The sequence below is a fragment of the Salvelinus fontinalis genome, chromosome 7 (genome assembly GCF_029448725.1).
Source record: "Salvelinus fontinalis isolate EN_2023a chromosome 7, ASM2944872v1, whole genome shotgun sequence".
Classification (NCBI taxonomy): domain Eukaryota; kingdom Metazoa; phylum Chordata; class Actinopteri; order Salmoniformes; family Salmonidae; genus Salvelinus; species Salvelinus fontinalis.
The window spans coordinates 48,325,014-48,338,596 of NC_074671.1; the positions used below are offsets into that span (position 1 = coordinate 48,325,014).

General features: G+C 42.6%; 1 protein-coding gene across 1 annotated transcript; it reads right to left on the reverse strand.

Moving 5' to 3' along the window:
- Positions 1 to 7,278: 7,278 nt before the first annotated feature.
- Positions 7,279 to 13,024, reverse strand: LOC129859565 (formimidoyltransferase-cyclodeaminase-like). The gene is made up of 13 exons (XM_055929470.1): positions 12,829 to 13,024; positions 12,271 to 12,454; positions 11,768 to 11,896; positions 11,379 to 11,467; positions 10,864 to 11,043; positions 10,511 to 10,648; positions 10,156 to 10,349; positions 9,937 to 10,066; positions 9,646 to 9,807; positions 8,901 to 8,944; positions 8,127 to 8,265; positions 7,698 to 7,793; positions 7,279 to 7,500 (listed from the first exon to the last, which is right to left on the reverse strand). The coding sequence occupies exons 1-13, from the start codon at positions 12,880 to 12,882 to the stop codon at positions 7,417 to 7,419; spliced, it is 1,623 nt and encodes a 540-aa protein (XP_055785445.1). The 5' UTR covers positions 12,883 to 13,024; the 3' UTR covers positions 7,279 to 7,416.
- Positions 13,025 to 13,583: the final 559 nt, after the last annotated feature.

Here is a 13,583-nt window from a genome sequence, read left to right on the forward strand (position 1 = left end):
TTTTGTGTAGTCTATTTTCCCTGTTTGTGCGTTCTTCGTGTTTAATGTAAGTTCGTCGTCCAGGTCTGTCTACTCCGTTTGTTGTTTTGGTAGTTATAGTGAAGTTCGTGTTTTTTCGTCTTGTCTTTAAATAAATTATGTGTTCACAACCCGCTGCGCCTTGGTTCAATCACTACTCCTCCTCTTCGGTTGAAGAGGAGGAGAACCACCGTTAACACTGTCTATTTATAAGAATTTGTAAGATACTTATTAACATAAAATAGACAGGATACAGTCTTATTAAAATTAGATAATAGTGTTTATTCTCGGAGCACGCTGCCATTTGATCATAAACACAGGTTTATATACAAGATATGACGTCATAGGTTACAGAATAAGTCTCATTGTCCTGACAAATAGAAAACAGGTTCAAAAGTTCATTCCAACTTCACAGGGCACACACATGACACACAATATAATCAATTATCCTGAAGGCTCACTATAATTTATTACCACTTTAGCAGACAACTCAAGATAATGGAAGACCTAAAAAGTTACCCACAGCCTTATCTAAACATCTCAGGGCTAAGTTGGGTCAGTTCAACCATAGTTTAACGACCCTTTCTGCTTATTTTATAACCCACAACACAAATCTCTTTTCACCAGGCGTGCAGAGTTCAATTAGTTATAGTTTTATCTAAAGCTAGAATTTGTTTTAACTATTTATTAACAAAATTCCTAACACTAATACAATTTGATTTGATTTGAGAAACGACCGTCCATCGTTACTTTAAGACAAGAAAGTCAGTCAATTCAGAAAATTTCAAGAACTTTGAAAGTTTCTTCAAGTGCAGTCGCAAAAATCATCAAGTGCTATGATGTGACTGGCTCTCATGAGGACCGCCACAGGAATGGAAGTCCCAGAGTTACCTCTGCTGCAGAGGACAAGTTCTTTTAGAGTTACCAGCCTCAAATTGCAGCCCAAATTAAATGCTTCAATGAGTTCAAGTAGCAGACACATCTCAACATCAACTGCTCAGGGGACACTGCGTGATTGAGGCCTTCATGGTCGAATTGCTGCAAAGAAACCACTACTAAAGGACACCAATAAGAAAAAGAGACTTGCTTGGGCCAAGAAACACAAGCAATGGACATTTTACCTGTGGAAATCTGTCCTTTGGTCTGTTGAGTCCAAATGTGAGATTTTTGGTTCCAACCACCGTGTCTTTGTGAGATGCAGAGTAGGTCAACAGATGGTCTTCGCATGTGTGGTTCCCAACGTGAAGCATGGAGGAGGAGGTGTGATGGTGTGGGGGTGCTTTGCTGGTGACACTGTCAGTGATGTATTTAGAATTCAAGGCACACTTAACCAGCATGGCTACCACAGCATTCTGCAGCGATACGCCATCCCATCTGGTTTGCGCTTAGTGGGACTATCATTTGTTTTTCAACTGGATAATGGCCCAACAGACCTCCAGCCTGTGTAAAGGCTATTTGACCAAGAAGAAGAGTGATGAAGTGCTGCATCAGATGCCCTAGCCTCCACAATGACCCTCCCGCAACACAATTGAGATGGTTTGGGATAAGTTGGACCTCAGAGTAAAGGAAAAGCAGCCAACAAGTGCTCACATATGTGGGAACTCCTTCAAGACTGGTGGAAAAGCATTCCAGGTGAAGCTGGTTGAGAGAATGTCAAGAGTGCAAAGCTGTCATCAAGGCACAGCGTGGCTACTTTGAAGAATTTAAAATATTAAATAGATTTGGATTTGTTTAACACTTTTTTTGGTTACTACATGATTCATATGTGTTATTTCATATCTTTGACATCTTCACTATTATTCTACTATGGCTAACATAGCTTTGACATCTTCACTATTATTCTACAATTGCTAACTTTTGACTGGTACTGTATATCACCATTGCCTGCAACAGTCAGCTGAAGTGGATATACTTGAATGAAAACAAACAAACTGATGACATCAGTATACACCTGTGGTACATTCAAAATAATTAGCTAATGTTGATGTTCACTTGCACCTGTACAGATGAACAACAAACACACAAACACACAATGCTTATTGTGCAGCAGGGACTGGGAATACGAAGTCAGTCAAATCCAATGAAAGCAACACTAACACTTGAGATTAGTTATTCACGAGCAATATCATATTCATTCATTTTCCTCAAACCAATAAACTCCAATCTTTAATGTTTGGCCCCTCAGAGACTTAGTCGGTGGCTTGTGACCTCACTTTTCTCATATCTTTTTCATAGCCCCAGTCTGAGTTCCTGAGCGCTCTGGAGCAGGTTTTCATCAAGGATCTCTGTACTCTGCTCCATTTAATCTTTCCCTCGATCCTGACTAGTCTCCCAGTCCCTGCTGCCACCACATCACCACAGCATGATGCTGCCACCACCATGCTTCACCGTAGGGATGGTGCCAGGTTTCCTCCAGATGTGACGCTTCGCATTCAGGCCAAAGACTTCAATCTTGGTTTCATCAGACCAGAGAATCTTGTGTCTCATGGTCCGAGAGTCCTTTAGGTGCCTTTTGGCAAATTCCAAGCGAGCTGTCATGTGCCTTTTACTGAGGAGTCCGTCTAATGTGTGCGCTGGGAGTCGGGAAGCAAGTTCAGGGAGTGAATAATTTAATAAATAAACAAAACATAATACAAAACAAGAAACACGAACAACGCACAGACATGAATCTGAAACAGAAACAATAACGCCTGGGGTAGGAACCAAAGGGAGTGACATATTGTATATAGGGAAGGTAATCAGGCAGGTGATGGAGTCCAATACTGCAGAAATGTTTTGGTACCCTTCCCCAGATCTGTGCCTCAACACAATCCTGTCTCTGAGCTTTACGGACAATTCCTTCGACCTCATGGCTTGATTTTTGCTCTGACATGCACTGTCAACTGTGGGACCTTATATAGACAGGTGTGTGCCTTTCCAAGTCATGTCCAATCAATTGAATTTACCACAGGTGGACTCCAATCAAGTTGTAGCAAGGTCTGAAGGATGATCAATGGAAACAGGATGCACCTGAGCTCAATTTCGAGTCTCATAGCAAAGCGTCTGAATACTTATGTACATTTATTTTGTATTATTATAAATTTGCAACAATTTCTAAAAACCTGTTTTCACCTTGTCATTATGGGGTATTGTGTGTATATTGATGAAGGGGAAAAAACAATTTAATCCATCTTCGAATAAGGCTGTAATGTAACAAAATTTGGAAAAACTCAATACTTTCCGAATGCACTGTATGCTAATAAAATTACATAAATAAAATCCATATTGTGAAGCTGAACATGATTCACATCAATGCTATTAAACTCACCAGATGCTGATTGTGAAGTTGTACTATCAGCCAAGGCTCCACAGTTCGATTCAACTAGATTGCCAAGAACATGGACCAATGAGCTTCCACGACTCAGAATGGCTGTCTTCAGCGGTGTCAAATGATTGTACTGGACAGACGACAGGCAGCCAATGAAACCCTTGGATCCTGCCCTAAGCACTTCCTCATCCAAACCAGCATGTCCTGCTGATGTACCTGTGACTTTACCTAAAGTCAGAGATCGTAGTGTGTTCATCTTCATGCCAGAAGAAAGGTTGTATTTTTGGTCGATGTCTTTGTCAATCTGGTTTAAGAAAAAAGCAAACATTTCCAAATACACTTGAACATGCCATCAAGGTGGGCTGACTGCCTATGCTGTAAGCATAATGCTTTGCTATTTTGAAATAGATTCAGATAGAGATCACTGACCTGGACATAAAGGTCTTTGCCTTCCCGGTGTACTTGGACACGGTGGAGCTCCCCATCGGCTAGGCTGGAGACTTTTGGAGTAAAGATCTCTGCTCTCTTCTCTCTGTTCAGACGGTACCAGATCTGCAGACTCCCTACAAAAGTTAAGAAAGTCTGAAAAAGCTTCTAATCTTACAATGTTGTTGAGAGATGAAGACAGAGAATAATGGATGGAGATAGAAAAAGATAGCAACCATTGTTAGCGAGGATGATAGCCAAGTACTGTTGATGGTAGGTGCTGACACAGAGTAACATGGCAGGGGTGTGGGTCGTCAGATAGCTGAAGGCAATGTTTTCTCTGGACTCGCCGTTGTGGGCATAGATGGCTGAGGACTGGCTATGGATTGGCTGACTGCTAGATGACTGGCTACCTCTCTCTGTTGTGCATGACTGGAAAAGGCATCTGGAAGGTAAGGGTCACCGAGGAGCCACTCTCAAAGGACATTGACACTTCTGTTACAGGGATACAAACATGGATGTCGTTATTAGTGTAGACGGCTCCTATTCAGTAGTGCTGTATTGTGCTGTTGATCTCAGACACTGATTCAGACAGCATTTGCAAGAACCGGCTTATCTGAATGTTGAATGGGTCAGAACAAAAGGGATGCTTGAAAGAGTAAAACTCAAAGAAACATGGCTAGATCATCAATGGATCAAACAGAAGTCACACATTCTCTGAGGTACCAAGTGCCCCTACCCCTAAAGCACGACCAGAAACCTCATTCAAAATGCTGTGAATAGGATATATCTGAATATCTGAAGTGATAAAACCTGCTTTGATGCCAGTGGATTAATACAGGATTCATCCATAATGGGTGGCGTAGTCTCAGCAGGAGTCCTGTTGTGTGTCAGCCAGGCCAGCATGAACACAGCTTTTGAATGGAATTCAATCCAACAGAAAATCAGTTTTAGAATAAAACTAACGTAACAAAATGTGGGAAAAAGTCAAGGGGTCTGAATACCTTCCAAATGCACTGTCGACTTTTTTTGTTGTATAGAGTCAATTTGAAAGATATACAATTACAGTAGAAATATACATTCTATAGTACACTCACTTTACTGAAGTGGAAACAATTAATCATTTGGCGATAATGTGTATAAACATAAAGCACTTAACTATAGTTTAGTTTTTCCACGTGTTGTGTTACAGCCTGAATATAAAATTGATTAAATTGAGATTTTGTGTCACTGGCTTACACGCAATAGTCCATAATGTCAAAGTGGAATTATGTTTTTAGAAATGTTTACAAATGAATTAAAAATGAAAAGCTGAAGTGTCTCGAGTCAATAAGCATTCAACCACTTTGTTTTGGCAAGCCTAAATAAGCTCCGGAGTAAATCTGTGCATAACAAGTCGCATAATGACTTGCATGGACTCAATCTGTGTGCAATAATAGTGTTAAACATGAATATTGAATGACTACCTCATGTCTGTACCCCACACATACAATTATCTGTAAGGTCCTTCAGTCTAGTAGTGAACATCAAACACAGATTCAATCACAAAGACCAGGGAGGTATACCAATGCCTCGCAAAGAAGGGCAACCTATTGGTAGATGGGTTAAAAAAACAATGACATTGAATATCCCTTTGAGCATGGTGCAGTTATTAATTACACTTTGGATGGCGTATCAATACACCCAGTCACTACAAAGATACAGATGTCCTTCCTAACTTAGTTGCCGGAGAGGAAGGAAACCGCTTAGGGATTTCATCATGAGGCCAAAGGTGATTTTAAAACAGAGTTTAATGGCTGTCATAGGAGAAAACTGAGGATGGATCAACAACATTGTAGTTACTCCACTATACTAATCTAAACGACAGTCAAAAGAAGGAAGCCCGTACAGAATAAAAAATATTCTAAAACATGCAGAAAATATGGCAAATAAATGTAAGTAACTTTATGACCTGAATACAAAGTGTTATGTTTGGGTCAAATCCAACACAACACATCACTGAGTACCACTCTTCATATTTTCAAGCATGGTGGTGACTGCATCATGTTATTTTGGACCGTGGGTTATGTCAGTGTTAGCTCCATGGCTACTGAGTAAATAAGGGTAGCACACAATATTTTAACCATTAGATAAAGTTCCTTGTGTTGTTACAATAATTTTTGTAAATCTTCAAAGGAAAACTCAATTTTCCAAACAGTTTGCTTCAATGGTTTATTATTAGTTTTGAAGATTATTCAAATACAATTGAAAGCAAGTTTATACAATGGGTACATGGATGATGTATAGTGTTATTGGGTCAAGGTAATTCAGAAAATCATGGCTGAATTTCACTTATAAAGTGTTTTACTATATTACTCTTCGGTGCCTCTTGTGGCGACGCCCATGGCCTCCTCAACAACCGTGACCATGACCACCATCGCTATCACTTTCCCCTACCACTACCATGACTGTGATGGTCTCTACGACCAGGGTTACCGTGTTTACCGCCACGATCTCCATGGCAACCGCGGTGACCACCATGGCAACACGTGGTGATCTCTGCCACCAGGGCTGTGTCTGCCTCCATGGTCACCACTGCCTCTGCGGTCTGGGGGGGTAGCAACCCTCTGGAGGACCATGGTCTCTTCCCCCCAGAGTGGTGGTCTTTATCCCCAGGAGGACAGCCCCCCGGTCCCCCTGGGCCACCATGAGGCTGTTTCTGCTGATCTAAGTCATACCCCGAGGGGTGACGACCCCCTAGAAGAGACAAGCAGTCAAAAAGAAAATGATCAATAAAACACGGCTAGGCAAAATATGTTCATGAAATGTTATGTCGAGCAGACAAAACAATGAGGGTATTTTACCTGAGCTGCTGTCAAACATTTCCGGCGATTAAATATGTTACTTTGATAAGAAAATTGCAACAAAGGATTACGTTTTTTAATCACTGTTTTATCATATTAATATAAGGCTATAAAACAGATTGACCTGCCCAAAAGTTCCTTGTTCAAAATCTGAAGGTATTCCAAGACATTACATGTAATCAAAAGAATAATGAATACTCATTTGAGATATGCAAATACTGAATATCTGCCAGAAAGCTAAAATAAATAGTGCATATATTTTACATTTTGAACATAGAACCCAGATTAAATGAAGAGTGTACACGCCTGTAACTGGTACGTAAGCAGCTCTCGATTCTGTCCCTTGTCTTGTGTGAAGGATGTTCTCTTACTTAAACAAACTGGATAGACTACACCCTTTTATTCCCGTCATGTCATCCTGGTTATTGTACTACACAGTTGGAGGTATGGACGGGGTTCATGTCCCGAAACACACCTTGAATCACTTTGTCATTCAGAAGCAAATAATACTACTCTATCAGCATAGCTTCACATGGAAGAGAGAAGAAGAAACATTGTGGTACTATTCCATTTAATGTGATTTAGAACACCTTTGACTGTGATATCTTGGCTTGGTGTAGGCTGCTGCTATACAGTACATGACGCAAGTATTTCTTGAATTCCTAATAAAGCAAAAGAGTACCATTGAGGAGTAGTTGATCAAGCATTTATTGATGTGAACCCAGTTTATTTTGTAAAGTGTTATGAGAATTGATGGTTTTGAAAGCCTGGTTTGAGGCTTAGGCGGGCAGTGGGTGATGCTTTAGTAATGTGGTAACTTCTTCACTCTTTTCTCTCTGCAGCATCCAGGACTGCATTAGCACTCTCCCTGGCCTCAGTAAGCAGAGCTGATGCTCTCTGTTGAATCTGCAAAACACAAAACACGAGTGTATAAGTGTAACTATGAAATAACTGTATAACAATGTAATAATCCACTGGCTCTCACCAAAATCGAGCCTTTTTTTGTTTTGATTCATTTTCCAGTACTGATAGATTACCTACGTTGTAACCTAGGCTACATCATTTTGGAGCAAGAAAGACCTATAGGCTACATTGTAACTTACAGACATTTTGAAGGACTCATCTGCGATACCCTTGAGGTTGATCGCAACATTGTAGTAGGCTCCAAACACTGCCGTTTCCAGGGCTTTAGCTGCTACCTGCAACACCACAAATAATAACCATATAAGGAAGATGCTTTGTAGGCTGTCTACAGTACAATGCATGTCATAGCTCTGGGGCATCTGTCAGAAAATGTTTTGCAACCAGACTTAATAGAGACACTTATGGGTGCCCTGGTGTTTTGAGATGCTGTTTTACGGTATGCCAGTAAGATGGTATGTGTAGATAAGCAGTTGGCACGAAACAAAATGGTCCACAGTTAGGTCATTAAAGCATGTCGGTATCTGCCCTCAAGCAAATAAACGACTGCATAGAAGCCACTCAGGTGTGCTTGCAAAGTTCCAATTTCTCTACGGTTTCAGTCACGGTACCTGGAGGTCAGACTTGCAGGCCACGTTTCCGTAGAGCACCATTTCCTTTAGACAAGGCCACAGCAGGTTGACTCGTTCCGCCAGAGACAGTGGGACCGCCACGGCTTGCTTCAGACCCTCCTGCATGGCATCTTCCCTCCTGGGGCAGGAACAGGGATAGGGGTAATGGTAAGGCAGAATTACGTAGGGATAGGGGAAGAGGCAGGTCAGAAGCAAGACCAGGGTAGGGGTAGAAGCAGGATTAGGGGTGGGGATAGGTATAAGGTATAGGAAAGAGGAAGAGTAGAGAAATTAGATCGATTTGGAGCATGACAAGACTACACCATGACTACAAGACTACACCTTACGTACAGTTGGTACAGGTGAGCTGGCAGTAAATGAACTACAGTAAACCCGTCTTCTTTGGGAAACCCTGCTTTACATGTTTACAGGGATAGGCCAGGTTGCTTGACAGGTAAAATGATGTGAGGTGACAGGTGAGGGCGGGATACAGGAGAATGTACAGTAATGAGTTTCCATAGATGTCAATCTGAAGTAAAGATGGTTTGAAACAGTTCCAACGTGCTGTGCTGTTTAGAGGTGTGTGTGTGTGTGTGTGTGTGTGTGTGTGTGTGTGTGTGTGTGTGTGTGTGTGTGTGTGTGTGTGTGTGTGTGTGTGTGTGTGTGTGTGTGTGTGTGTGTGTGTGTGCTTAATTACACATCTAATTGAATGACATGCTTCTCTGACATCTTGGATTCGACAGAACTGCCATATGTTGGTAGCATGGCAATCACCTTTTGACTTCATCTGATGTGTTTCTTGGCATCTTCAATGCAGCCTGAAAACGAGAAAGTTAAACCTTATAAAACAGGAGTAAAAGATTACATTCCACTATATTTTCATAGCAAAGTCACAATACAGCAAACATCAAGATCTTACCTTGGGTCGAACCTTCAAAGTAAGCATTTACAAGGAACAAAAACATAATTTTTATCACTCGCTCTTCACCTGAACTTTTATCATCAGAAGAAATATTCATCATATTTTGTACAACTCTCTGCTTCGCTAAAAGGCAGGGCAGGGTCGCGTCGGGTGGGGTCGCATCGAGCGGCAGGTAGCCCAGCGGTTAGCTCATTGGGGCAGTATGCGAAAGGTCGCTGGTTTGAATGCCCGAGCCGATAAGGTGAAAAAAATCTGTCGATGTGCCCTTAAGCAAGGGCACTTAAACCTAATTTGTTCCAGGGGCTCCGTACTACTATGGCTGACCCTGTAAAACAACACATTTCACTGCACCTATCCGGTGTACGTGACAATAAAACATTTCTTTTTTGATTCTTTTTTCTCAAGGCATAAGTTAAGCTAAGTATTTTATTTCTTAGCTTGGAATCCAATCTGAATATGCTCTGAAACGGAATAAAGTGAAACAATAGTGAAAAATATTCAGTTAGGATTTCAGTCTAGCTTTTCCCTGTATAGTTCCTGCTTTCCCTAGCCCGGTTAACCCAGACTGAAGGTTTCTATGATATGTTTTCCTCTCACCATGTAGCGACTGAATGCCTTGGAGTCTGCGTCCACCATGACCAGCAGTTCATTCATTGCCTGATGGAAGGGAGGGATGAGTCTCCTCATGATGCTGTCCAGGCTGTCAAACTGCCTCTTCCCGTAGGTCATCTGACCCACCATGGCTCCCAGAGCAGCCCCCTGAAACGCACACACACACACACCTTTGACTCCTTGTATTGTACATACTTTAAATTGGTTTATTCCTATGTGCTGGGCAAGGTCATAAGGGGAAAATAGTCATCTACATGATATTAAAGATGGTTGTACCATTGCAGCGACGGCAGCAGAGACTGACCCTCCTCCTGGAGCAGCGGTTCTGGCCCCCACGCTGCGGACAAACTGCTGCAGAGACAGAGACACCAGACGCTTGTCCTCCTCAGTCCTCTCCACCATGTACCTAGAGTCACAACCATAGAAATAGATTTGAATACCTAGAATGGGAAAAGTCCCTTAGACCATGATAATAGTGCACTCATTGGTACTCACTCTATGATTTTCTCTTTGGCGACGAAAGGCCCAAGTGAATCAAGCCCAAGTTTACTGATGACCAGACGGACCTTGTGCTCCTCCTCCACAATGAAGAGCCTGTCTCTCTGGATGTAGAAGTCAGCACAGTCCAGCACGGCTCTCAGAGGCATGATGCCTACAATCTGAGAGCCCACCACTGGCAGGTTCAGGTCCTGGGGAGGAGAAGGAAGGAAGGAAAGGTGTCAAACTGGCTGAAAATTTTGACATTATTAGTTGTCCTTATGTCACTGGTTCAAACCAGCAGATCAGTGAGAGAGTTTTGTACAATAATGCTGTACTGTTTGCAGCTGTGGCTGTTGTTGTGTTGTTGTACCTTGGCAGCACTGCAGACCTCTTCGTAAACAGCGTGGACGGGCGTCAGCTCAAAGTCCAGGATGTTGGTGGACACCTGGGCTATGTTCGCCTCTTCCAGGTACCAGCCCATTCCCTGCACCTTCTTCAGCCGACCCGGCTACAATACAAATCGACCATGTTACTCTCTTTGGAAGCAGACAAGGCATATGACTCAAAAATAGGCCTTTATTAGATCAGCATCAGTTATAAAGAAGAGGAAGACAATGATGTCTCCGAAAAATTAGTGGAATCTCTTCCGAAGCCAAAGTAGCTGTGTGTCCTTCATCTCTGACATTGGGCGATCAAGATGGATCAGTAGCGAGCCTACCCTACCTGGTCTTTGCTTCTGCCCTGTTCCCGGATATCTAGTGCGATCCGATGGGCTTGTTCCTTGGTGCTGAGGAGGTTTATGTTGTAGGCAACCAGGAATTTGCGAGCGCCTGCTACTGTAGCTCCCCAGGAGGGCACGAAGGTGGCAGGGCCATAGTCAGGAGCCCACTCTGTCCTCTTCAACTGAGGACAATAGACACATCGGTATAATTTAGTGCTTCCAACCCCTCTTAAACATTGTGTGTTTGAGCTACAGACTTTTTTTTTTTTTTTTTACATTGGATTCGTCTATTTCTTCTGCATCAGCCGATGCCAATCATTAGCCTGGGAGTTGAACTAGAGCAGTGTTAGTGAGACAAGGGCGGATCCAGAAAATGGTTCTTCTCACACAAAAAAACGTCTGTAAAGTAAAGTACTGCTTTTCATTTTTAGCTTATTTTTCACAGATCTATGCTCTTTTACAATGAGGGTAATGTTGCCCATAGGGTACGAATACAATGAAGTTAGGTCAAACTCACTTTCTCAGACAAGGCCTCATACTCCCCTGCCCGGACAGAGGGAAGAGATCTCCTGTTCTCCTTCCTCGCTGCTTCTCCATAAAGATACACTTTGGAGAAACGACAATGTGTCTTATTCACCTTTGTGTGGCTTTCTGAGAACAATACCATTAGTTTACCAGGTAAGTTGACTGAGAACACATTCTCATTTACAGCAGCGACCTGGGAAATAGTTACGGGAGAGGAGGGGGATGAATGAGCCAATTGTAAGCTGGAGATGATTACCATATGAGAAAGAATACACAGAGTCAAGGTGCACTGCACTGAAACTGACCCTATGGCTTTGTCTACAGCTAAGCAAATGGACAATATGTTAACTATAGGTCAATAGGTCAGAGAGGAAAACCTACCAGGTACATGCAGCACATCTGTTAAGTGCTGGGCAAAAATGTTGGCACAGTTGACACAGTCCTCCATAGTGACATTCTGGACAGGGATGAAGGGACACACGTCCATGGCGCCCATCCGTGGATGCTCCCCTACAACAAACATACATATTATTCCACTAAACACACTTAACAACTTACCAACAGTACTTAGCCACCCTTTATTTGCACTTAAAAGTGAGGCAGGGCGGCAGGTAGCCTAGTGGTTAGAGCGTTGGACTTGCTGCAAGATCGAATCCCCGAGCTGACAAGGTAAAAATATGTCGTTCTGCCCCTGAGCAAGGCAGTTAACCCACTGTTCCTAGGCCGTCATTGAAAATAAGAATTTGTTCTTAACTGACTTGCCTAGTTAAATAAAGGTATAAAATAAAAGGTGGAGAGGAGTTGTGTGATATCTTTGAACATAACTGTTTGACTAAGTCATGTGAGAGTCTCTCTTTTTAGCTCTCTCTCTCTCTATCTCCTACCTGAGTGTTTGGTCATATCAATGAGTGGGAAGGCAGTGCGTGCAGCGTTCAGTGCACCCTCCACCACAGCCTGTGGCGAGCCTACGAAGGTGTAGACTGTACGGTTGGTGGAGGATCCAGGGTCCACGTCGAGCAGACTGCATCCCTCCGTGCTGGATATGGCCTCTGCTATGGCATCAATCACCTGGAATGGGAGCAAATCACATTGACTTTTATAACTTGTTTCGTCCACATACAGTTATTCAGAAAACATTTTGTTGGTATCTCGAGATCATATTCAGGATTATACTGTAAAATTGTTTGTTTGCTTAGGTATTCACAGTCTCCATGAGCCCCCCTTGATTCCAGACACACTGATCTCATAAAATATAGAAAAATGTCAAATAAAAATAATGTTATTGGTAATCAAGATCGATGTTTCAGACAGAAAGTCTTCTTACATGACCAATATAAAGCTATCATGTGCATTGTGTTAATCACACCACAGACTATAACTAACAGCTTCCTTCTGCTGTGCCAACAGGTAACCTACTTTCTGTATCTCCCATGCCCACTCACCTTTTTGTTCCGGCCCTCGGAGAAGTTGGGCACACACTCCACCAGCTTAGCCATGATGCGTAATAATCACAGAGTTGGGTCGTCCGAGACAAGGACTCAGACCAATTTAAGGCAGAAGTGTGTTCCCCCTTTCTCTCTGCTCCACGAGCACATACCAACCCATCCAGTCTGTCTCTTCATCCCCAAACGGGACATTTAAGCAGTCTGTCCCTCTGTAATGCTGGTTGAATCATTAACTTGCTTCACTGTCCTCTTATCTAGGTCAGCTGGCATTGATTCCCAGGCTGCTCTAGTCTAATATTTACCAGGACCTGGCGCGGATGGTGCCAGCCTCACATGAAACATTCGCAGGCACTAATCCCTGATTCCCCATAGGTTAGACTTAAATACTGGAGCACCGGATGCGAATGGTGAAGGAATAAATCCAGTATGATCAAAGGAGGTATCCAGGCTGACAGACAGATAGCTGGTGAACTCTCCACTCTAGCTGTTACCTCTGCTTTCTCACCACAGCCATAGTACATGCTTGGCTAAGTCATATTGGATGATATCTCAGGATCAGAGGATGAGAATTCCAATAATTATGATTGAAATGTGAAGTGGTGCACAGATCTAGACCCACCGCTGCATTATCATATTGCATTCATTGTGTATTCATGTCTTGTATTTATGGTACGCAAAGTTTGTGAACATTTTGGTACCAGTAACACCGTTTCCTAAATAGTACACATAATAAGCACCATCACCAATAGGAT

Coding starts and splice junctions, on each gene's coding strand:
- LOC129859565 (XM_055929470.1), bottom strand. CDS start 12,882: ATGGCTAAGCTGGTGGAGTGTGTGCCCAACTTCTCCGAGGGCCGGAAC. Junction 11,044..11,378: donor ATGAGGCCTTGTCTGAGAAA/GTGAGTTTGACC, acceptor TATTGTCCTCAG/TTGAAGAGGACAGAGTGGGC. Junction 10,067..10,155: donor GCCAAAGAGAAAATCATAGA/GTGAGTACCAAT, acceptor TTGTGACTCTAG/GTACATGGTGGAGAGGACTG.